Source organism: Moschus berezovskii, chromosome 22 (genome assembly GCF_049115385.1).
Source record: "Moschus berezovskii isolate FMDL1 chromosome 22, NW_MosBer_1.0, whole genome shotgun sequence".
NCBI classification, from domain to species: Eukaryota; Metazoa; Chordata; class Mammalia; order Artiodactyla; family Moschidae; genus Moschus; species Moschus berezovskii.
This window is the reverse complement of record NC_142481.1, coordinates 19,645,375-19,670,277: the sequence shown is the minus strand read 5'-3', so window position 1 is coordinate 19,670,277 and position 24,903 is coordinate 19,645,375. Positions and strand designations below refer to the sequence as shown.

General features: G+C 56.1%; 1 protein-coding gene across 7 annotated transcripts; it reads right to left on the bottom strand.

The window, feature by feature from the left end:
• Positions 1-603: 603 nt before the first annotated feature.
• Positions 604-16,439, bottom strand: SLC7A10 (solute carrier family 7 member 10). Of its 7 annotated transcripts, none has more exons than XM_088830260.1 (11): positions 16,182-16,439; positions 6,777-6,981; positions 4,545-4,696; positions 3,961-4,086; positions 3,736-3,889; positions 2,912-3,035; positions 2,723-2,826; positions 2,286-2,382; positions 1,937-2,086; positions 1,190-1,719; positions 604-947 (listed from the first exon to the last, which is right to left on the bottom strand). In XM_088830260.1, exons 1-11 carry the CDS (start codon positions 16,330-16,332, stop codon positions 617-619), a joined length of 2,124 nt encoding a protein of 707 aa, XP_088686386.1. In that variant the 5' UTR covers positions 16,333-16,439; the 3' UTR covers positions 604-616. The 7 variants fall into 7 exon arrangements, with proteins under 7 accessions (XP_088686386.1, XP_055268283.2, XP_055268284.2 ...); XM_055412308.2 differs by having other exon boundaries at positions 604-897; positions 1,190-1,367; XM_055412309.2 differs by having other exon boundaries at positions 1,190-1,308.
• Between the last annotated feature and the right edge of the window lie 8,464 nt (positions 16,440-24,903).

The following is a 24,903-nucleotide window of genomic DNA, read 5'->3' as shown; positions in this document are numbered from 1 at the left end:
CGAGGCCCCCAGAAGATGGTGCCTGATGCTTTCTCAGAGGGCAGAGGCTGAGGTACCAATTGACAGCAGCCAAACCCATGCTATCCCGTCTCAAAGCCCCAGTTTCCCCACCTGTAAACCAAGCCAGGCCATTGAGTCCTGACACTCACTCCGTGGGGATTTATGGGAAGAAAGGCAGTTCTGGTGGGAACCCCATGCTCTTCTGGGTGTCTGAGCCTCCAGCAGGGTCTGGGGGAGAGGGGCACACCCAGCCAATTCTCAGTCCTCCACGTCCCTGTAGGGCAGGGTTGGCCCCGGACCCCAAGGTGCCAACCCCAGAGAAGGAGTGTCTGATTCAAGCATCTGCTAAGTCACCTCAGTCGTGTCCGACTCTGTGTGACCCCATAGACAGAAGTCCACCAGGGTCCCCCGTCCCTGGGATTCTCCAGGCAAGAACACTGGAGTGGGTTGCCATTTCCTTCTCCAATGTGTGATTCAAGCATCAGAACCCCCCAAAAGTCAAGAGCTTCCTCCCAAGCCAACCAGGCCACCTACTCCAGCCAGTTCCACACGTGCCCGACCACCCAGGGGGACCCAACAAGTTCCTGAGACAGGTGTACCACCAGTCCTGTTTTATTCACAGATCTTTCCAGGAAACGCTAGCAGGGCAGTGCTGACAGGGGACCCAGTCCACAGCTTCAGGGCTTCCTTTACAAGCCCTTCTAAGAGTCAGAGCTCTTTTTATTTTTCCCCAGGAAAAATTTTTTTTTTTGCAAAAACACCTCCTCAATAAACAACATGTAAACAGAAACAGCTGCTTCAGGCTCCACAAATGTCTCATTGTGTCTTCAAGGGCTTGTCTGTGGCAGGCAGTGGGGAGGGCTGGCAGGGGCCATTTTCCTCCTCCTCTGGGGAGCCCTGGGGGTAGACCACGAAACACAGCTCCTGGCCCCAGCGTGTCACTGACTCTGAGGACAGACAGACAGACCAACACATGGACGCTGGGGTCTGACCCCGTGGAATAGGGGTCCTCAGGAAGCTGCTCTCTGCACGCGGGACCTGGACACTTGAGCCACGCCATGGGCAGACGTCTGGTGGTGGCTGGGCCCTGTGTGGCCACCTCGGCTGCCAGGAGATCCCTACTCTAGGGCAAACCCCAAAGAGGGTCCTATCTCCAGGCCCCGCGCCCTCGGGGAGCTGCCCAGCTCACCTGTGAGTCTGTGCACACACTTTGGTTTGCTTCTCCAGAACGCTCCCAGGAAGAAGATGGGCACCCCCGTGAGGATGATGATAACGCCTACCCCACACACCATGGGTTCCGAGATGAAGCTGAAGACCAGCAGGAATGCCCAGAAGACCAAGTACGCCAGGGGGACGAGGAGGTTCACCTGGGGGACAGCAAGCAGCAGCACACCCCCAGCTCTCCTGCCCACCCCCCAACCCTGGGGGTCTCGGGCCATTTCCTGGGAGCTGAGACCTGAGGAGCCCAGTTGGCCCAACTGTTGAGGGTTTGTCAACTTCAGCGGCTCTGAGCTCCCCACAGCGACTGTATGTGGACTGGCTGCTCACACTTGGCTGGAGGTGAATGATTTTCAGTGTTCCACATTTCAGGCACTGAGCACTTCTCCAGCTCAAGGATTGAGATGCAAATGGGAGGGCTTTTCTTTTAGCTCGCTTTCGGGGCTTCTGTTTGGTGTGGGCTCGTGGAATCCTCTGTGACCATGTCTTAGCCTTATTTTCCTGTCCGTGAAGTGGGAGTATTCACAGCACCCACCTCACAGGGCTGCTTAAGGACTGAATATGCCAGTGCACACAGGGCCCCAGGCAGGGCGGGGCACATGGCAACGTCTGGCCTCCCCATTGCTGCCATCGCTGTCCCCGGTGCCCAAATGGGTAAAGGGGTGGCCCTGACTACTTCTGGCACGTGAGCCAGCCAGCCAGCCCTTCCCGGCCTCACCTTGATGGGCCTGTGGAGCGCCGGCCGCCTCCAGCGCAGCACGAGCAGACCCAGGATGGTGACACCGTAGCAGAGGTAGTTGATGAAGGACACGTAGTTGATGAGTGTGTACGTGTCTCCCACGAGCATGATGACCGCCGTGGCCCCGCACTGGGAGAGGACCGAGCTGAGGGCTGGCTCCCACCTGCCTCCTGTCAGCCCAGGAGGGGCCCTGGGCCGGCCAGCTCGGGCCAGGACGTTGGTGAGCCCGGCCCTCCCCTCCCACAGGGCCAGGCCTCACCCCCTGCCACCACCCAGGCTGCTGAATGGCCCTGGCTCCCTGCCCTGCCAGCCTGGTCCCCCAACTTACACAGACAAGGAGGGCGGGAATAGGGGTACAGCGTCTGACGTGGATCATGGCTAGCAGGCTGGGCAGGTGCCCCTCTCGGGCTCCAGAGAAGCACAGTCTGGGGGATGGGGACAGATGGCTGGGGGCCATGAGCCTGGCCCAGGGCCTCCCCGCTGGCCAGATCCCGACCTCCGCTCTGGACCTGATGGCCCTCTTGAGCTGTCACCTCTGACCGCCTGCTCCAGCAGCTCCACTGGGCAGTTTTCCCCTCATCCAGCCTGCCTGGCCCCAGCTTCCTGCTCCTCAGAAGTGGGATCAGATCTCTGTTCCCCGGGAGTTCCTCACCCCACCTTTGGGCAGGCTCTACCAGGCGGGATTTCCCTTCCCCCAGCACAGCTCCCGTGCACCAGGGCGGCTGCCTGGCCTCACCCTGACCACCCTCCCTCTAGCCCAGTCACCTGGAAGAGGTGAACAGGTAGCCATTGATCCCTCCGAAAGTGGAAAGTGCCACGGAGACGGGCATGACCCAAGAAAAGTAGCCCAGCAGCTTCTCCCCGAAGGTCTGGGTGGGCACAGAGGAGAAGAGGCGTGTGAGGTGGGGAAGGGCCGGGCAGGAGCCAGGGACCAGGCGGGGGCCCCCCACTCACCACAGCCACGGCATTAGAGGCCAGCAGCTCCTGGGGGGACATGGCAGTGAAGTAGGCAACATTGGTGAAGGTGTACACGAAGGTCACCAGGGGGATGGAGATGAAGATGGCACGAGGTAGGTTCCTGGGGAGAGAGGTGGAGCGTGTCAGCATTGGTCCTTGGGGGGCTGAGGTGGGGCCTCAGGGTGGTATAGGGCTATGAGCCTACCTCCTGGGGGACCCTGGGGCAGGGAAGAGGACAGCCCTGCAATCTGTCTGTCTGTCCCCCCACCAGTCCGCAGCCGAGCCTTGGCACAGCCTGGTAGGAGGAGGAGCCACTAATATCCTGGGGAAGGGGGCGGCTCTAATGTCTGCACATGAAAAGAACGTTGCATACAGCCAAAGTCAGCTCTGAAGATCCTGAGTGTCCTTAGAGCTCAGTCCACAGGCCAGGGTCCCGTGGGACTCCCATCAGCACCGCCCCAAGCCCCAGCTGTAACTGTTCATTCTCAAGGTCCCAGCCGAGCATCAGACAGAGCCATTGGCTTCTTTGCTAGGGACCAGGTTGTGTGCATATGTGTGATTTTTTTGGCCAAGCACATAACTGGATCCGTTTACAGGGAGACAGGCTCAGTGTTTCCGAGACCCAGTGAGGGGCCGTGACTCATCCACGACCATACCGAGTAGGGTCAGGCTGGAACACAGGCCTCCCGGCTCCCTTTCCAGAGCCGCTCATGGGGATCAGTAGCGCAGCCAGGCCGATGACCAGCCCGGTCGGCCATAGCTGACCACGGGCCTGTGCGGGGAGGCTGCCTCTCCCAGGGCTGGGCCAGTGCCCCACTCACTTTCGAGGGTCCACCAGCTCCTCTGTGACGTAGTTGAGGAAGTTCCAGCCGCTGAAGGCGAAGGAGCCCTGGAGGAAGGCCAGGGCCAGGTGGCCCACGGACGGCGTCATCCAGAAGTCGAAGGCGTTGCTGGGCCTCAGCTCCTCGAAGTGTCCTGGGGGGTCCGGAGGCCAAGGGTCAGCGTCGTCTCCCTGGCCTTGCGCCCAGCCCCACGCCCGGCCCTACCTTGGAAGATCTGGACAAAGCCCACGCCAATGATGAGCGAGAGGGCCAGCAGCTTCCCGCCGGTGAACACATCCTGGATGCGCGTGGCCCAGCGCACGCTCGAGCTGTTCACCCACGTCAAGAGCACTGCGGAGGAAGGACAGGAGGGCAGGTGGGTGAGCAGGCACCCGAGGCCGAGCCCCTCGTGGTGGGCCATGGCCAAGTCCAGCCCCAGCGGTAGGACGGGGTGTCCCGTGCAGCAGCCAGAAGCCCACCCCCTGAGGCCAGCTTCACGGGGGGCTGGCAGCTGAAGGGATGCCCCCTCCCAAAGTCCTCCAGCAGGGGACTTCCCCGGTGGTCTAGTAGTTAAGACTCTGCCTTCCAACGCAGGGGGTGTGGGTCCGATCCCTGGATGGGGAGCTACAATCCCACAAGCCTCCAGGACCAAAAGCCAAAGCATAAAACAGAAACAATATTGCAACAAATTCAATAAAGACTTTAAAAATGGTCCACATTGGAAAAAAAAAAGACAAACCCTCAAGTCTTCCCTGCAGGGCGGGTCCTGGGGACAGAAGCCCTGCCCAACCCCACCACTGGGCACTCACTCAGGCAAGCCATGGAGAGTGCGCGGGAGGCGGCGGCTGGCGGGACGCAGTTGGGGAACACGGGCTGCAGCACGTAGTTGGAGAAGGTCATGGAGATGACGGCCAGGCTAGTGGGGTACATGATGAGCACGGCGCTCCAGAGCAGCAGGAAGCTGGAATGAGCCAGGGCCCGAGTGGGGCGGGCCTCCCAGGACCCTCTGGGCCAAGTGGGCCCAGGTGTGGGGAGTGGGGCTGCACCCTGAGCCCCGGTACCCAGGGCTGCTGCGGGCACCCAGAGGCCGGCTTCGGTCCAGGGAGGCAGGGCCCACCTTGTCGAGGTCTCTGCTCTATGGTGAACTGTTTCAACAGAGATGGTTGTTCAGCACACACAGCTATGGGCTGCCTTTGGGCAGGCGTGGAGGGAGACTAGGGAACCAACCCCTTTTCTAAGGGCACCAGGTCCTTGGCCACAGGCTGTTCCTGAGCTGGGCTGGGCTCTCCTGGGACCTCCAGTCCTGGCTCCAGAAGTAGTCCCCAGCAGAGCCCTGTGGCTACAGATGGCTGACCTGTGAGCCCTGAGGGGGCGGACCTTGCAAAGTACCCTGGTAGGGTGGGAAGGATTCAGGTTCCTTCTGCCAGAAACTCCCCTCTGCAGGGTGTCCACGTTGGAGTGAGGCTCTGTTCCTGGGGGCTCTGGCTGCACCCAGGGGAGCGCCTGTCCATGGGGGTGGTGCTGGCCCCCTGTCCATCCCACCTTGAGGGTGGGCACTGCCTTATCTGAGGATACCAGTGGCCTCTGGTGCACCTAGCTCAGTGGCTTCCTCTGGTCCTCACCTTTGCTCTGCAGCCCTGCTTTCTTGCTCCTTGCTGTCCACAGCCCCCCCCCCCACTCCTTTCATCTCTGGGACATCCCAGCGCCCTGGCCCCCCTCTCATACTGCCCACCCACCCACCCACCCACTCGATGTTAGGTGTCCCTGGGGTGGCGCTTGGGCCCTCCTTTCCCATCTTCTCAAGTATTCCAGCCACACAACATGATTCTTCTGCTTTCGTGGGTCCCAGGCCCCTTTGAGGACCCCCTCCCCAGAGAAGAACACCCCCAGACACACCCAGAGGAGTGTGCACGCTCTGCCACACTCCATCCTCTTAAAGGCCCTTGACCACATCGCTCAGAACCACACTTTAAATTCTTCAGCCTAGACTTCTCTGTGCTCCAGATCCCCCACCCAAGGCCTGACTGCACGTCTCCCGGGTGTGACAAAGATCCCACCCAAGTGACAAACCCCAGCCTGAAATCTCCCCCTCCTGATCAGGAACCCCCATCAGTGGAGTCTCGCTAAACCCCTCCCTCATGCCACATCGGCCACCACGTCTCCGCGATTTGGACTCCTAAATGGTTCTGGAATCTTCCTGAGCCTTTGTTCAGGCCCTCAGCATGACTTAGCTAGATGGAGCTTGGGTTCACCTCCACCCACAGGCTGCCTGGTCCCCACCGAGCCCTGGTGTCTGCCGTGGATGTGAGCTCGCTTCTGGCTGCGGAAGACAGTCTGAGCTCGACCAGGCCACCACCCTCTGTACGTGCACCCTATCCTTCCTCCCTGGTCGGCCAAAAAAGACCCTACCTCCCCCTTCAAGCCTCAGCGCAAACGTGTTTTCTCTGGCAGCCTTCTCCCGGTGGTGGGCAGCTATTCTCTTGGCTACTGGGCAGCTACCTCTTACACTTTCAGAGCGAGGCTCCTCCTGGTCCTGATCACATCTGAGGGGTTTCCCTTCTGCACTGTAACCAACCTGATGACTGGGATGGACTGTCTTATCACTGCGTCCCGGCCCTCAGCAAGCAGTAGGTGCTTAGCTAACATTCACGGTGACTAAAGGAACTCTAGAAGTTACTTAAAGGAAAGCTCTTGCAGAGCGTTAATAGGAATATCATGCCCCTCACTGCTTGCCTGGATGCTAACAGCATCTAGAGGTTTCCATAGTGAGGCCCTTCTCACCTGGGAGGGAGGTGAGGCTTATTTAAAAGGAAGCACAGAGAGGTCAGGGGCCAGCTAGTGTCTGGCTGGAGTGGTGTGGGTGTTGGTCCCACACACCCTCGCCTTGGAAGGCCATCCAACACTCCCTCCTTCCCTCCACCCACTCCCATGACCTCCCCAGAATGTGAGAAGCAGAAGAGGATGCTGGGGTCCGGGGCCCAGCAGCCCATCGGTTCTGGAGAGGCTGTCCCCACCCCCAGCTGCTGGAGCCCCACACTTACCCAGCCAGGCCCCCAAAGATCTCAGTGACATAGGCGTAGTCCCCTCCAGACTTGGGGATGGCCACTCCCAGCTCCGCGTAGCAGAGTGAGCCCAGGGCAGTGATGCCCCCACCCAGGACCCAGACGAAGAGGGCCAGACCCACGGAGCCAGAGTGCTCTAGGACCCCTTTGGGGGAGATGAAGATGCCCGAGCCAATGATGTTCCCTGTAGTGGGGAAAGGTAGGGAGGCATCAGGTCTGGGGTGCCCCCAGCAGGCCAGGCTCTCTGTGTAGCTCTAGACGCTGCAGTGAGGAGAGGAGCTTGGGCTGCTCCGGGGAGGTGGGCCTGGAGGCATGCGGATGCCACGGGCCCCTCAAACCTTGCAAGCGCCACTCTGGCTGCCCCATTTCCCCTCCCCAGGCCTTGACAATGGGCAGTGACACCTTTGTCTGTCCAGACAGGCTCCCTACCAGAGATGCATCCTGTTCCAAATTCCTCTGCCTCTCACTCCCACGAGGTGGGCCAAGCCCAAGCAGTGGCAGCCACTCTGGTGCCTCCCCACAGGGCCCAAGCACAGCTCCTCAACCCTGGCCAAGGCCTCCAGGCTTGTCAGCCTCCAGCCACCTCCTTCCTCTCAGCCTGCTTGCAGAGCCGGTCACTTAAAGCAAGACATTGACCATGATACTGTTGCCACTTTCTTATTGGCCGAAATCCAAACTCACAGTGTCTTGGGGACTGATACCTCCTCCAGGAAGCCCTTCTTGACCACCTGGTAAGGCTCCTCCTCCCACTTCACAGCCCCAGACCCTGCTCCATTCTCTCTTTATGTTCCATCTCCTCTTTCCCTGTCAGAGAGCCCTCTGCCTGCTGGGCTCCTTCCTGACCTAGGACCCAGCCTGTGGACACAGACTCAGAAGAGATCTGGTTTCCTGGTGTTCTTAAAATGGTTCAGCTTCTGGGCAAAGGGCAGTGGGGTGAGGGAGAGGACCTGGTGCATTTTCAGGGATGGGGTGGACGATGGCAGGCTGGCAGGACTTGGTTGGCTCAGCCTGGGGTCTGGGCGCAGCTGCCTCTCCCTTGGGAACAGCCCACTGGTAGCAAACAGGAGTTACTGCTCAAATCCCAGGACCACAGTGGGAAATCCTGGCAGGGGCTCAGAAAGCCAGGAATCTCTCCTAGCTCAGCTCACCTCTCGAGTCCTGCCTGCACAACAGGGCTATTGTGAGGATTCAGTGAAGTACTGTATGGGAAGCCTCAGCTCATTCACAGCTGCATCCAGATGTTCTTTGCATCTTCGGTGATTCTGTGTGCACTGTCTGAAACCTCATCTGGGGCCTCCAGCACATAGTAGGTGGTCAATACACATCTGCTGAGCAAACTATGGGATGAGTGAATGGCCTGAGATCCAAAATGGCACCCGTGCCACGAGGTGAGGGACCAGTGTTCTCATTTGTGAAGTGGGTACAGCCATCTCCACTCGGCCCTCCCAGAAGGCAGGAGCAGAGGAGGTGGCTTGCTTTCTAGGTTTGGGTGCCAGTGGAATCTGGCAGGTCATGGGTCACAGAAAGCCTGGCCTGGCCCTGGACCAACTCTTGAGTCTTGGAAGGACGGTCGCTGGTCAGGGAGGGACTCTCTGTTGACTGGTGGGATCTGGGAGCAGAACAATAGGAGACCCTCAGAGAGCCAAGCTGTGGGCTGCAGGGCAGGCTCCCAGAATGAGCAAAATGCTGAGCTCCCACTTAACCCTGAGCTCCCTGGCAGTTAGGGCAAAGAGGATAATGTTCTGGGTGACCTGGGCCTCATCATCTGTGCTAATGAATCACTAGTCATATCACCGGTGATGTACACTAGGGCCTGCCCAAGAGGAGATAACCCCAGAACCCACAGGGCATGGGCTTCCCTGGTGGCTCAGCTGGTAAAGAACCCGGCCACCAAGGTTCGATCCCTGGGAGACACAGGTTCGATCCCTGGGTCAGGAAGATCCCCTGGAGACGGAAATGGCAACTCACTCCAGTATTCTTGCCTAGAGAATCCCGTGGACAGAGGAGCCTGGCGGGCTATAGTTCAAGGGGTTGCAAAGAGTCAAATACGACTGAGCACATACACACCCACAGGCCACATGAATAAAAAAGTCACGCTGCTGGAACCTGGGCCTCAGCCCCCTCCACAAATGGCCCCATCTGCTGGGGCCCAGGTGGGGAACGCATGACCATGAGGGCAGAGTCTGCCAGCTCCACCTGCAGGGCTCACAAGCGGGTCTGGATGAGGACACAGCTGGGGCCACCCATCTCCATGGACTCCCTGTTCATAGTCCTATCCCACCCCCACCCGGTCGACACAGATTTCCAGTCTGGACAGCCACGATGCCCCACTTGGCTTTCCAGTCACATCCCAGGAGCCCTAAATACGTCCAGATAAGGAGGAAAGAATTCCTGTCTCCCAGCCTCCCCCCAGGTAGGCTGTGTCCTCAGCTTGCTTCCAGGGGGAGAAGGGCCACCTCCTTCACCCACTATGGGGCCTGGGGCCTTGGTGGGCTCTCAGGTTTTTAAAGGGTCTTTGAGTTCACTCTGTCCAGCAGTAGAGCCTCTGTTCTCAGGACCTGGTGGAGCAGGATTTGCCAAAAGCCAGGGAGGTTGGAAGCCAGCGGGGGTTGGGTGGCCTTGGAAGGAGTTGGGTGCATCCAGGGCCCTGAGCCACGTGTCCCCTTCCCCCGCCGTGGGGACCCCCACCACCCTGCGCAATTCAGCCTGACAAGGCCTCACCAGGGTTGCTCTTGGGGAAGCCACACCTGGCACCTGTCTCCCAAGGCTGGGTTCTGAAAGGGACATATCCCTAGTCGTTGCCTACTGGTTGGAGACTTGTATGCTGGGAACTGGGGATGGGCCAGGGGTGGAGGTTGCTATTGTTTTAGACATGTGGCCTCAGGCTACAGTGCAGGACTTCTCCCCACAAGGCTCAAAGGGACACGTGTGCCAGCAGGTGTCTCTGAGGTCTTTGGGGGCCTCTTCCTCAGCCTCTGCCCTGGGTCTGCGCTGGAAGGTGGCAGAAAACCCCGTCAAAGTCCACTGGCTGCTCTTGGTACCATGTGGATGGGACGGGGCTATGCAAGGAGCAAAAAGACTAGATGAGGGGCAGAGGGCAAGGAGGAGGGATGTTGCTGAGGTGGGCGCCTCCAGCAGTAGATGTTTAGGGGTGTGGAAAAGGGACCACCGAGCCATAAGGGATGCCTGCCTATCGCTCCTGGTGGTGGAGGGTCCAGGCCTCCCTTCTCAGCCCCCATGTTCAGGCCCGGCAGAATCAGCTCTGACAGATTTGGTGAACAGCAGTGGACAAGTCTGGGCTTCCCTGGTAGCTCAGCTGGTCAAGAATCTGCCTGCAGTGCAGGAGACCGCGGTTCAGTTCCTGGGTCGGGAAGATCCAGGGAAGGGATAGGCTACCCATTCCAGCATTCATGGGCTTCCCTGGTGACTCAGATAGTAAAGAATCTCCCTGCAGTGCTGAAGACCTGGGTTCAATCCCTGGGCTGGGAAGATCCTCTGGAAGAGGGCATGGCAACCCACTCCAGTATTCTTGCCTGGAGAATCCCCATGGACAGAGGAGCCTGGCAGGGTACGGTCCATGGGGTCGCAAAGAGTTGGACACGACTGAGTGACTAAGCACAGTGGACAAGTCTGACCTTTGGGGGATCCTCCTCTGGAGGAAGCGGAGGAAGGGCAGGGACTATGGAAGGTGGGATGGGCTGGGAGATACTGCTGAGCGCCTGGTCAGGTGTCTCACCGACAGTGGGCTGGAGGAATGTGTGTTCCGAGGCCTCCACGTTCCCATCCATCCAATGGACGGCTGCTCTGTGGTCCCCATGGGTCCTCGGTGGGGCCAGAGCTCCCAGGAGGGTGGTGAGGACGAGTCCCCCCGACGAGGGGGCCCCCCTCCAGTATCCTCCCGCCCTCTTCCCTCAGCCCGAGCTGGGTGGTTTTTATCACATTAAGATGTTTGGCCTGATGGGGCTTACCCGGCTCCGTGGAGGAATGAAGAAAGGGCCATTGTTCCCCCGGCTGCTGCAGTGCGTGCTGACCTATTTCTGGGAGGCAGTGGCCGACTATGGAGGTCGCCGGGGTAGACCGCGAAGGTCGTGCCGGTGGAAGGGGCTGGCTGCCCTGGGTGTGTGTGTGGGGAATGTGCAGATTCTGATTCAGGGAGGGGTCGGGGTGGTCCTGTCACCACCACCCCCATCCCCAAACAGGAGTCAGCTCTGTGACCTCAGGCCTGTGCTGCCCCCTTTAAGCCTCAGTTTCCCCTTCTGCCAGGAAGGGCCATGGGGCTAGGGGGGTAGCAGAGGGCTGGGGCAACCCTGACTTTGGCAGGGGTACTGCTGGGCAGGATGGATGTGTCCTGAACAGCTGCCAGAGGAAACATGGTCTGCTCAGGGCCCTCTGTCCTCCCCTGTGACAGGTCTCTTCTCAGCTCACTGGCCTCCGAGAAGCAATGCCACCTCCAGGAAGCCCTCCCTGATATCCCATCATGATCTCTATAATATGGCCCCTCCTCCTCTCCCACAGTACCTGAAGAATGGCCAGGAAGTGATTACTTTATTTGCCATCCTGGGTGGACAGGGCCCAGAGGGCAGGGACTATGCCCTGACCCGTTGAGATGAGGAGTTTGAGCTCCCTAAAAGGACAGGGAACCCCTAGGGCCTAGGTCTTCTCACACATGCCTGTCTTTTCAGTGAGCATGGCTATGACGGGGGCTCCTCCTGTCACACTGGCCTGCTGGCCCGACAGAAAGCAGCTCCGGGGCTCCTGGGCCCTGTCAGGGACTGGCCATGGGCCAGGCCTCCTTCCCTTGCACTGGGCAATGAGTCTCAGCACCTCCCCTTTAGGATGTGACCCGTGAGATTTCCAGGGAAGAACTCAAAATTCCCGCTGGTAAGTCCCAAGCGTCCTGGGACCATGGGCAGGGCCAATGACTAGTTGAGAACCCCTAAATCTGAATTCAGACCCTGGATCCCTCACGGTGGGGGGCTGTGGACAAGGTGCTTCACTCTCTGAACCTTCTTATATGTAAGATGGGGAGATGAGGGAGTGAAGTGGGTCTGTACTCATCCCGTCTGCTACCTCAGAGGTCCTGGGAAGTGTTCATGGGTAGTCCCTATTGCCATCTACTTTGGAGACACCCAGCCACCCAAGCTGGCCTATGGAGACCTGAGCCCCTTGGGACCTCAACACTCTGGGGTCAGCAGCCAGAGACCTACTTTGGGGGCCTTGCTATTGCTCTGGGTGAAGCCTCTGCCTCCCAGTGTCCTGGTGGTGGGCACGTGTCAGGCACCCCTCTGGGGGACACAAGTGCCCGCTGAAGTCGTGGCAGAACTCCAGGGAGGTGAGCGGGGACATTTCCAAGACATGCCGGAAATTGCCAATCAGCCAGTGTGTACCACCAGACTGACCCACTTTCCTTTTGGAAGAGTGACGAGCAGGAGGACAGAACTCTCCTCCCTGGACCTACTCATCTCAGAGTCTTCCCAGATCAATGAATGACAAACCAGGCCCCTAGCTGCTCAGGCTCCAACTCGCTATCACCTGGACTCTACTTGGCCACATCTTTCATCCAGTTCATCACAAGTCCTTTGGCTCAATCTTCCAGAACATGCCCAGGACTGAACCTCCTCTCAGCACCTCCATTAGCAGCACCCGGCTGTCTGCCACCATTATGTCTTACCCGTGTGACTCCGGACTGGACTTCCGGCTTCAGCCCCTGTTGCCCGCAGCCTCTCCCCCACAGTAAGCCCTAGGCCATGTCATGCCATGCCATCCTGTTCTATTCCATCCTACTCCAACCCACGCCATCCCTCTTCTGCTCAAAGCCCTCCTCGGGCTCCCATCTGACAAAGAAAAAGAGGCAAGGTCCTTACTGTGGCTGCAAGACCCACACAGACTTGAGCCCATCCCATGCCTGACTCATCTCCTGTCTACGAATCTCTCTCTAACATCTTCTCACCTTAGTACTTAATCATGACCTGTCACTTAAACGTTCAGCTGGCTTATCTTGTTCACTCTTCGACTTCTCATGCTGGAACGTCAGCTCCTCAGCTCTCTAGCACCGAGAACAGGTCCCTGCACTGTTTGGTACCTAACTGTTGAATAGATGCATGAACATGACCAGCGCTGGCCAGCCCCATCCTTGTGACTGGAGCTGCCTCAGCCCCCAAGGGTGTTCCGGAGGACATCAAAAGCATCTGACCCTGGGCTGGTGGCAGCCTCAGGTCCCTACTTCCCTCATCTGTAAATTGGGGCTATGGTGAAGCAAAGACAGGCTGGTGGGCGAGGGTTCTGAAGAAGGCTATCCTGAGCAGCCCAGAATCTTCAGCCCTGGAGACAACGGAGGGACCTGGCCACGGCTGGATGCATAGGTACTGGCTCCTAAGGAGATGGGGGTCAAAAAGAGACCCCAGAGTCCCAGGACACACTTCAGCCTGATCCACAAATATAGGCTGGATATTTGAGTCAAAGGGAGACAGTGGAGGCCAGGACAGCCTGGTCAGAAGGCCCAAGTGATTCTCACTCTTCTGAACCTGGGCACAGTCCCTCCTTGGGCATTAATTGGGGAGGTAGCTGTTTGTGGTCCCTAAGTCAGGACAAGGGATCTTGTACATGCAGCCTTGGGTGGGGGTGAGGAGTCACAGGAGATGTCTCTCTCCACCTGTTTGTCTATTTTTAGTAGAGTGAGGAGTTCAGTAAATCTTGGTTGGATGAGCTCCCAGCTTAATCCTCAACCTTCCCCTATCATGGGCTCTGAATCTGGCTCCGATTTTGCTCTGCACCAGAGCAGTGTGAAGAAGCGTGCTGGACTGGGAGAAGAGTCCCATTCTGGTTCCAAATAGCAAGTCCACCCCTTGCAGCAGCATCATTTAACTTTCAACAGCAGTTTCTATATCTATAAAGGGGGTATGAAAATTCCCATCTTGCAAGGTGGGCAATCATGTGAGATAAAGGGGGACTGTGTTTTCATACTGTAGCCAGACGTGTTTTTCTGAATAGATGGATGTGGTGACGTCTTGCACAGCTCCGGCCCCAGAGGACTCTTTTTCCTCCAGGCTGGCTCATTCCCCTCCAGCTGTGCTTGCTTCAGTGGTCCTAAGCACATTTTAGGTGGAGTCTTTTTCCAACCCAAAGCCCTACTCAGCCTGAGGTAGGGGCTGCAAGGGGAGAGAATTACAGGTTCTTCTGAGAGAGTTTATTTGGAAGTTTTGGAGATAAGAAGAGTAGCTGCTAACAAACAAGAAAGATTACGAAGAAGGCTATAAAGTTCTCAAGACTTTTTAGGCTAAAATAGGACACTTTGAAGATATTTTTTACTCTGACCAGGCTCCCCAGAGCAGGAAAGTGGGATAAGATATGGGAGATGGGGCCCCTGGAACAGTGAAGAGGGGGACCTTCAGGGTATCAGGAGGGAGATGGTAGCGCAGTGATTCAGCCCACGCCTGCCTTGTCTGTCACCTTCTGGAACAGGTCCATTCTCCCCTTATCTGTTTTCTGCCCAGTCTAGCCTCCCGCCTGCTGAAACCCTTCAAAACTCCCCAAATAGGGTTATAGGACCACCCCTGAGTGTCTGGGGCTGCAGTCAGATCATCTGGGCTCTGCTGTTGAGTCTGCCAACCTTGGCTAAGTCACTCCTAAACCCCAGCTCAGTCTTCAAGGCCTGAGGCCTAGGGAACAGTGGCCCTGGAACAGCAAAAATGGCACAAAAGGTGGGGAAGCTGTGAGGGCAGACCTGTGTTGCACAGAAAAACTCCTGCTGAGTTAGCCTCATCTGCTCCCACCATCACCACCAGGGCCCCCTCAGGAGGTGAGATGAGCCAGCAGCCTCTGCCTGACTTAGGGGAGTGGGGATGGGATACAGGGAGAAGGCAGAGTAGGTCTACGCTCGAGGATGCTGGGTTTAGCTGAGGCAGCCCAGGAAGAATCACGTCTCTCTCTGCCCCTTCTGGGCACTGTAGCTGGTCAGCCTCTGGACTCCCTGGTCCACCCATGATGTGTGGGCTTCCTCTTTCTGGGGGCACAGCTCCTGGAGAGGGTGTGGGTCAGGGCAAAGCTCTAGCCAGTATCCTGACTGAATCCCTGGAAGGAGCCTGTCCTCCCAGCAGACAGGTAGGGGCACTCGAGGTCAAGAAGGGCTCTGGACCAGGTCAGGATCAGCTCCTAGAAGATACCTTTCCAGGTGCAAGGAGGTGAGACAGAGAGGTACCTGCACAGGGGCTGTGTCCTGGGGCAACTTTCAGTGTGAATGTGGGGGTTGACCAAGAGCTAGACCCCAGCCGTGGCCCAGGAGTGACAGTGCGGGGGGTGGGGGTGCAGAGGAGGAGGAAGTGAAGACCCTAGACTGTCCTCCTGAGCCCCCAACTTTTTCCATCTCCAGGGATCCGAGGATGAACAAGCAGCTCCCACTGACTAGGGATGGAAAGAACGAGCAGGTGATAAAGGGAGAGCAATCACAATCCATTCCATTCATCCTTCCAGCCCTTGTCTCCTGGGACACTGGAGGTGGAACAGACTCCTCCCACAAGGGTGTCTGGGACACCTTGTGTGGACACAGGCACAGGTCTGGGTTAGCCACTTCTTGAGGTGTCAGTGTTCATGACTTGGGACAGAAGGAAGAAAATCCCACCACTGTTTTCACTGGGCCCTGAGCCCTCTGCCTACCCAGAAGTCCCCATATGGGGGCAGGATGTATGCACTCAGTCTCAGGTGGGGAAGCTGGGCCAGAGAGGATGCCAGTGGGGTCCCAGCCCAGGAAGCATCTCTGCAGGCAGTGTCTGCCCACCCCAACTCAGCCGCCCCATTACTGCTGCTCCACCCCCTGCACCAGTGTCCAGCTGCCAATCTTGGCACTAATTACACACTCTGATTCCATTTCCACTCTGGGCTGGTTCTACCTGTCCAAGCTACCCACAGTCCCTACTGCTTTGGAAGAAGAAATCATTCACACCGTATGGCGCCTGGACCCTGCACACCGTAGGAACTCTGCTTGAGCCACAAGACCCAGAAATGGGGGGCTTTAGCAGGAGGCCAGTTTACAGAGTCCGCAAACTTGGCAAGGCTCCCGCACTCAAGGCAGGACCACATGTTAGAGATGATAAGACTGAGGGTAACTGCCCTGCAGAAGTTTAGAGTAAAGAAATAAGGACAGCAAGAGGATTCCAGCGGTGGATGGGACCTGCACCTCGTTCGAGCGCATAAATTCAGGGCACTTGGGAACTCTGCGGCTGCCGTGTGAAGGGAGACGCTGCATGTGCCCGCGGGCGTGCATCCTTCATCCATGGTCCACCGTCGCGGACCGCTAGGCGCACCCGGAGAGGGGTGTTCCTTGTGCCCAGCCGCTGTCCGCCTCAGGCCTCACCGCCCCAGGCACCCGCCCGCCCCGGTCCCGCTCACCGATGATGATGGTACAGGCGCTCACCAGCCCGATCTCCTTCTTGAGCGCCACCCGCTCCGAGGCGCCCGGGCCGGGACCCCGGCCGGGGGAGGGCGAGGGCGCAGGGCCCGGGTTCCCGCGCCCGCTCGGCTGCTGCGTGTGGCCGGCCATGTCGCTGTCCCGCCGCGTCCCCGCTCCCCGCGCTGCCCCGTCGGTCCGACCGGCCGCCTGTCCGTCCGTCAGGCCGGCTGTCGGTGCGCGCCGCCCTCGCAGCCGGGACAGCGCCCACAGGCGGGCGCATGCGCGGGCGCGGGGCCCGGGCCCTGAGCCCCGGCGGCGCGGGCCAGGGAGGGGCGGAAGCAAGGCCGGCCGGCAGCCCCCTCCCCCACCTTCCTTAAAGGGAACTCTCCCCCCCTCCCCATGGCTCTCCCCCTCCCAACCCGGGCCTGGAAGGAAGGAGAGGACTTGGGGCAGACTTAGGAAGAACTTCCCAGACCCAAGAAGGCTTAAGAAGTGGGTCTTCCCGCTGCCTGAGTTACAGCCATTCCTGGGGTGGGGGTAGGGGAGCAGGGCTCAAAGGCAGGACTGTCCCTGCCCTCAAGGAGACTGAAGAAAGCTGGCCAACATCATAGCCGTCTGTGTGCTGAGATCCACTGTGCGCCAGCGCTGCCGGACCCCTTAAATCCTGGCACGGGTCCCTAGAGCGCGAGTGCCAGGAGAGGGATGGAGGCTGGGCCCATTCTCCGGGTGGAATCTGAGCTCCCGGGATAGTAAAGGGAGCTGACCGAGTGGCTTGCGCCGAGGCGCAAACCCTTTCCCATGCCGCCTTGGCCGCCTTGGCCTCCAGACGCTGGGTGGAGGGCGTAGGAGCTACAGTTCTCCGAGGGGTATAGATTGTGTCCGGGATCCCCTCGAGGGGGTCAGGAGACCCTAAGCCCACACCATCAAAAGTCTGGGGAGACGGGGTCGGGGTGAAGACTTTGGAGCCCTCAACGGCCATCCAGAGGGGAGCCAGTGCCTCGTGGGGGGCCTGGAAGGGCTTCGGCTCAAAACCCCACCTTCCCTCGCTCTCCGCCCAGCCCAGCTCTTCGCTGAGCCTGGCAGGTTCTACCCGTAGACGCCTGGCCAAAGGTGAGGATTTGGGCTCGGTGCACCAGAACTCTGGCGAAGGCCCCGCGCAGTCCAGCCCGCAGCAGGAGACGAGGCCACTTCAACTGCCCCGGAGACGCGGAGAAGGGGGCCCTGGCCCCTGGGGTCACAGGCGGGGGTCGGGTGTGCAGGGTCCAAGAGAGGTGGCCGCCTCCTCCTCCTCCCGGAAGCCGTCAGGACTGCGGACCCAGCCCGGCGGAGCAGACACGAGGGCGGCCGCGTCGGGGGCCACCAGGGCGGCGGGAGGGGAGAGTCTGGCACGGTGCGGCCGGCGGCGGAACAGCCTTTGTCCCTTCCTGGCGGCCGCCGCGACGCGCTGTCCCCTGAATGTGGATGAGGCCGCGCCGGGCGACCCGTGTTCCCCCGCCCGCGGCCTCCGACGGGGTCTGCGCCCCGGGCTGGCTGCGCGCGGGGCAGCGAGGTGCGAGCGTGGCGGCGCGCGGGGGTGGCGGCGAGGGGACCTTCGAAGCTGGGGGTGGGGGCCTGGGAGTAGGAGTGGGACGACCCTGGCGGGACGCGGCGGGGAGGCCGCCCGGCGGGGCTTCAGCCCTCGCGCTCCCGTCGGAGTCCCGCATTCTTGGCGCCTTCCGCCTCCCGCCCCAGAGACGCGTTCAGCGCGGACTCTCTTAAAGGAGCCTCCCGCGGACGGTGGGGTAAGGGCGAGCGGCGCGAGCTCCGGGACTCTTTAATTGTCGCGGGTGATGGGGGCTGGGGTCTGACCTGTTCGACTCTCCGCACCCAGCTGCCCTTGCAACGATGAGGTCCAACGATTGGGAGAGGGTCCCTCCGGGGTTGGCATGAGCCTCACGGGCCAGGGGTCTGTGGTTTTCCAAGGTGAGCCTCTCGTGGTCCCTGAAATGCGGAGTCGGTGTTTCAGGAGGTGGTGGTGGTGGGGTGACCCTAGGACACTGCGCAGGATGGAATTTACATTTTGTTTTCCAGACCCACAGTTCAGGAGGTCATTTTAGTGGAATACACCAGAACTTGCAAACCCTGATGGGAAAACAAGTTGGCAAGATTGGTTTACCATCCAAATGACAAGAGGTATATAAGGCCCCACATTAACAGGAGGAAAAAATAGGAAAATCATAGGATGTTCTCAAAAGATTCAGAAAACAATCTTCCACGATTTAAACAAACCAAAAAACTCTTAGCAAATTAGAAATAGTAAAGAGTTTTCTCAATATAATGAAGGTATCTTACCAAACCCTCAAACCCTCCAAGATACAGAAAACAACAAACAAAACCCATTCAGTAACTTCGTGCTCAATGGCGAAATGATTGCTTTCCCAATGAGACTGGAGATGAAGAGGAATGTTAGTTAGCACTCTTTTCTATACAGTACTGGGCTGGTGGTCCTCCCAGTGCAATAAGGCAAGAAAAAGAAGTGATAAGACACAACCTTTTAATGACCAAAATCTGAAATACTGACAACACCAAATGCTGTCGAGGATGTATAGCTACAGTAACTCTTACTGGTCGCTGTTGGGAATGCAAAATGGTACAGCCACTTTGGAAGATAATTTGGCAGTTTTTTAAAAACTAACATACTCTTATCATACAACCCAGCAATCGTGTTCCTTGATATTTACCCAAAGGAGTTGAAAACTCACGTCCACACAAAAATCTTCACATGGATGTTTATAGCAGCTTTATTCAGAACTGTCAAAACTTGGAAGTAATCTAGATGTCCTTCAGTAGGTGAATGGATAAATAAAGTGTGATACATCCACAGTTTAGAATGATAGAATAATGTGTTCTCTGCTTAGTCACTCAGTCATGCCTGACTCTTTGCAACGCCACGGACTGTAGCCCACCAGGCTCCTATGTCAATAGGATTCTCCAGGCAAGAATACTGGAGTGGGTTTCCATGCCCTTCTCCAGGGAATCTTCCCAACCCAGGGATCAAACCCAAGTCTCCTGCACTGTAGGTGGATTCTTTACCGTCTGAACCACAGGGAATCCCTTAAGAGAATAATGCTGCTAAGCTGCTGCTAAGTCACTTCAGTTGTGTCCGACTCTGTGCGACCCCACAGAGTGCAGCCCACCAGGCTTCCGCGTCCCTGGGATTCTCCAGGCAAGAACACTGGAGTGGGTTGCCATTTCCTTCTCCAATGTGTGAAAGTGAAAAGTGAAAGTGAAGTTGCCCAGTTGTGTCCGACTCTTAGCGACCCCATGGACTGCAGCCTACCAGGCTCCTCTGTCCATGGGATTTTCCAGGCAAGAGTACTGTAGTGGGGTGCCATTGCCTTCTCCTAAGAGAGAATAATACTTAGCACTAAAAAGAAATGCACTATCAAGCCATGAAAAGACATGGAGAAAACTTAAATGCATGTTATTAAGTGAAAGAAGCCAATCTGAAAAGAATAAAAAAGATATGAAGATAGGAAAGGAAAACATACAACTGTTATTTATATGTAACACTGTTGGATAGAGAATCCAAAAACATTTATATTATATAAAACATTTATGTTTATAACTTAAGGATAATCAGGTAATTTAGCAAAGTGGCTGATTCTAAAACATAGATGAAGAAGAACAAAGCTGGAGGACTTACACTGCAGTTAGGAAGACAGGTGCAAGGGTAAACAAATCAACTAGGAACAGAATAGAAAATGAGAAATAGATTCATTCATTTTTGGACTCCTGTTTTGTTACCACAAAGTTGACATCACAGAGCAGGGGAGAGAAGTGGGACAGACTTTACAGTAAATGGTGCTGAATCAATGAAGAATCCATATTGAAAAACAAACAAAAAACCTCTTCATCTCTGCCTTACACTATTCCCTAAAACCAAGTCCATGGATGTGCCCATGAAAGCTAAATGAACTTGTGAAAGGTAAAACAACCGGGCTGCTAAAAGAAGACTTAGGGGAAAGAAGAGATTCATTGCCTTACCCAGGACACAAAAAGCAAGATCAGTAAAGAAGTGATATATTTGAGTCCTTTAAAAATAAAAACCTTCTCTTAATCAAAAGTCATGACTAAGAGAGGGAAAAGTAAGCCACCTTTGAGAGAAGTTATTTCAGTACATATATCTGATAAAGGACTTGTATCTTAAAAAAAAAACAAACTACAGATTAGTGGGAAAAAGACTTTAAGTAGGTGCTTCACAAGGGAGGATGTCCAAATAGCTGGTAAACTCTTGAACAGGTGTTCAACCTTATTAGTCATCAGGGAAATGCAAATTAAAACCAGAATGAGCTACCGCTGCACGTCCACCACAGTGCTTAAAAGTAAACACCACTGACGCCAAGGATGTGGAGGGAGTCTGCCTTGGTACACCAGCTTGGAAGCCTTTTCTGCAGTATTTCTAAACTGCTATGGGCTTCCCCGGTGGCTCAGCTGGTAAAGAATCTGCCTGCCAATGCAGGAGACACAAGAGACGCAGGTTTGCTCCATCCCTGGGTTGGGAAGATCCCCTGGAGAAGGAAGTGGTAATCCACTCTAGTATTCTTGCTTGGAAAATTCCATGGACAGAGGAGTCTGGTGGGTCACAGTCCCTGGGGTCACAAAAAGTCAGACACGACTGACTGCCCACGCATGCAGGCACTAAATCCCTATGGCCTAGCGTCTCTGTTCTGTATCAGACACCTGCCAGGTTCCACCTCAGATCTTCCAGCCTCACCTTGCTTTGAAGGCCTTGGCTACTTTCTTTTCAAGTATAACCTACTGACACCTCCCATCACCCTTACCCCTACTCGTGTCTTCTCTGCTATCCCTTGAGGTCTGAGACCATGAGGGTTGAAACTGGTACCCACACATTTGTAACCCAAAATGCAGAGGAGTTAACACATTTGGGCTTAACTTTTGATGATGGCAGGTGGTAACCAGTGGACAAATTCTCCGCCATTCCTCATCCTGGATGAACTTGCGTGAGTCCCGTTCATTATAAAGCCTCTTGCAAGAGGGTCCCACTGGCCCAGAAATCAGATGCTTTTGGCAAGCTGTGGCCAGTTCAGAAACTCACTCTCATATTGGCTCTCTTGCCTTCCCTGCCTCACTTCCCTTCCCCTCAGTCTTTTTTTTTTTTTAACTATTTATTTGGCTGCATCTTAGTTGCATCACGCAGGATTTTAGTTGCATCATGCGGGATCTTTCATTGCACTGTATGGATTTTGTAGTTGCAGAGGGCAGGCTTAATTGCTACGTGGCATCTGGGATCTTAGTTCCCCAACCAGGGATCACACTCACATCTCCTGCACTGCACGGTGGGTGCTTAACTACTGGACCAGCATGGAAGTCCCTCATTTTTTAGTTTTTATTGAATTTGTTACAGTATTACTTCTGTTTTATGTTTTGGCGGAGAGGCATATGGTATCTTACAACCCACTCCCCCTGCATTGCAAGCCGGATTCCTAAGCACTGGCCCACCAGGGGAGTCTCTACCCTCACTCTTGATTCTCTGTGATTTCATACTCTGGTTAAGAAGTACCACCTAAGCTTTTGCCTCAGGCTGTTTCTGGAGAGCCCAGGCAAAGATACACTCCCGGGTACCTTTCAGAAACAAAGATAAAACTGCACTGCAAGATGTTTATAACATTGGTATTATTTTTAAAAGAACTAACTTAGTGTTTATTTTTTGGCCATGCTGTGGGGCATGCAGGATCTTCTCTGATCAGGGATAGAACCCATGTCCCCTGCAGTAGAAGTGGAGTCTTAACCACTGGACTGCCAGGAAAGTCCCTATAACGCTATTCATAGCAGCCCTGTTCACAGTAGCTCCAGACAGGAAACCATTATTAGTAGCATGGATAAATATGTCAGAGTCTGTTCAAAACCTGGAGTCCTGTATGGCAAAGGAAATGAACAAATTATTACCATGCCCCAACCTGGATAGATCTTATAGACATACTATTGAACAAAAGAAGCTGAATATGATATAACATTCTCGGCAAAACTAATGCATGATGCTATAAGTTCAGACAGAGGTGCCTTGGAGGTGGTGACTGGCGAGGGGCAAGGGCGAGAATCTGGAGTGTTGTTTGTGTTCTGTTTCTTGGTCTGGGTGCTGGTTGGATGAATATATTCAGTTTGAGAAAATTCATCAAGCAAAGCACTTAGGGTGTGTGCAATATTTTGTATGTAGGTTTGCTCACTTCAATAAGAACAGGACATTAAACATGTCCTTTGCAGCGTCCCTGGACGGGACAGGATCTGAGTTGAGGGGTCCTTGGGCCAGTTCTTTTTCCACCAGCTCCTCAAGGGTGTTGAACCTGCTCGGCACCTCCATACCTGTTCTGGCCTTAATCCCTCTTCTCCTGCTACTTACATTCCAGCCTAGGTGGCTGCTCAGGCAGCTTGTTTCTCCTTGCTTTCTACCATCCTGATCCCAAACCACCCCCTAAGTCTCCAGCATCTCCTTGTGGGTGGTTCTAGGGGACCTCTCTGTTTCTGTCTCACGGGGCTGTCTCAGCCTCTCCATGTTTTCTGTCTCTAGTCTCTGCACCCTCCCTGGACAGCCACTGCCCATGTCTAGCCCTAACACTGGTTGGACCAGGGCAGGAGTCCAAACAAAGGCTCCATATACATATGCCTAAATATTTAGTTTAAATCCCAGCTCCTAAGGTCACTATGGAATAGACAATGAAGAAAGCACAGTTAGAGGGAAACCAGGACACTGTCCTTGGTGATCTGAGGCAACCCACTTTAAGTGAAAGCATTGTCTCCTCTAGTTTCCCGGGGCAGGGGTTATGACTGCCCCCCTATGCACAGGTACACACACACACACACACACACACTTACCACTCCTTAGCCCAACATCCTCTGGCCTTGGGAGGGGGCCCTTGTATTACACTTGTTCCTCTCTCGCAGTTCACCTTTGTTCAGCTAGTCACCAAACTTTAAAATATTCTGTGAGACTGAAATTTAAGACCACCTCTTCGTATTCTGGGCTGGTGACATTCTGGCTCTCTGCGGTGTAAGGGTCCATGGCAGGGACCCCTGTGCCCAAAGCTGAGGGCTCGGCCTGCACATTCGGTGCTTCTAGAATGATCACATGAAGGGTGTGTCAGGACACAAGCCCTCGCCCACTCTGCGATCCCTAACTCAGTTGCCACTCCCGGAGCTCTGACTCCTCCGTCCTCCACACCAGCCTCGCCAGTACTCCCCACCACCCACTCTTTCCTCCAGGCTGACGGCAGCTTCTTCGTCACCCCAGGATTGCTCCAAAATGCAAATCAAATCTCTCTCCCCCATCCCAAAGTCTCCCTGCTCAGTGCAGCTGTAGGGGTATGGATCAACCCCCTGCAGAGGTGTTTCAGCAGGGAGGCCATTTATTTATTTTAAAGGTTTCTTTTTCTTTAAAAAAATTTTATTTGCTGATTTTTGTCTTCACTGGGTCTTCATTGCTGTGCTTTCTCTAGTTGCAGCAAGCAGGAACTGCTCTCCAGCTGTGATGAACAGTCTTCTCACTGCAGTGGCTTCTCTTGTTGAGGAGCACAGGCTCTAGGCAAGCAGGCTTCGGTAGTTGCAGCAGGTGGGCTCGGTAGTTGTGGCACACGGCATGTGGGATCTTCCTGGACCTGGGTTCGAGCCCATTCCCCTGCCCCTGGCAGGCGGATTCTTAACTACTGGACCACCAGGGAAATCCAGGGAGGCCATTTGACTAACAGTCCAAACTGGGACCCTTTGAAAATGCAAGGGGGTGCTATTAATAATTAAAACAGTATGAGAGGGCATTAACTGGATTTCTGAGCAATCTTGAATGTGTGGTCACCTTCTTTAAAGTCACTGTGCCAGGCTCTGCATGCTCAGATGTCGGTCCCCATCTTGCCTTGCCCATGCTGTCTGCTTGGCCTACACCCCCTCACGCACACTTTCCTGCTCCTGGGTTGCTCACCACCTTCTCCAGGAAGACCTCCTGGTCCCCAGATGGGACCACGTGCCTCTTCTGTGCCCACCTTGCACTTCTGCTTACTACTTCCCTCCCTGCTGGGCCAGATGCTCCTCATAGGCAATCTGGCCTGATTCCCAGCACACAGTAGGTCCTCAATGTGGGTTCCCAAGCATCTGACTGGGAACTCAGAGATACCGCTTCCAGACCCAGTCCTGCTCCTGACTTCTAAGCTAGATGAGTCACTGACCTTCTGTGAAGGGGAGGGAGTGGGAATGGGTCATGATGCCCCAGTGCCACAGCTATTCTGGGGGGCAGCTTGCCCAGCGCCTGGGGTTCCTGGGCCCGCTGGTTGGAAGAGGGAAAAAGAGGGGTAGGGTGACCTGCTGGGGAGCCTGGGACTCTCATATCGTCCTGTGTCACCCGTGTTCTCCCCTGAGACCCCTATAGGCACAGCCCTGTGTAGCCCCCTGTTGGAGGTGGTGAGGCCTGTGGGTAACAGGGACCAGTAGAGGACATGAGAAGTTGTGGCTTGGGCCTGTGCTCTGGAATTGGGCTCTCCTCTCCCTCCTGGTTGTCCCAGTCCCAAACCTTGTCCAGGTGAGCTTCCTGGACCAGGACACCTTCGCCCTGGCCTTCTCTCAAGGACACCTGCCATTCCAAAAGACACCACCAGAGGGCAGCCTCCTGACCTTGGGGTGGACCCTGTAGCCTGCCTCCCTCTCAGACATCAAGTAAATCAGGCCCTGGCAAATCCT

What these genes read in the sequence shown, in the direction of transcription:
- SLC7A10 (XM_088830260.1), bottom strand. Translation starts at nt 16,332, where the DNA reads ATGGCCGGCCACACGCAGCAGCCGAGCGGGCGCGGGAACCCGGGCCCT. An exon ending in ATCTTTGGGGGCCTGGCTGG is followed by an intron (nt 4,697 to 6,776) that starts GTAAGTGTGGGG and finishes GGCTCATTCCAG; the next exon opens with CTTCCTGCTGCTCTGGAGCG. An exon ending in TACCTGTTCACCTCTTCCAG is followed by an intron (nt 2,383 to 2,722) that starts GTGACTGGGCTA and finishes CCCATCCCCCAG; the next exon opens with ACTGTGCTTCTCTGGAGCCC.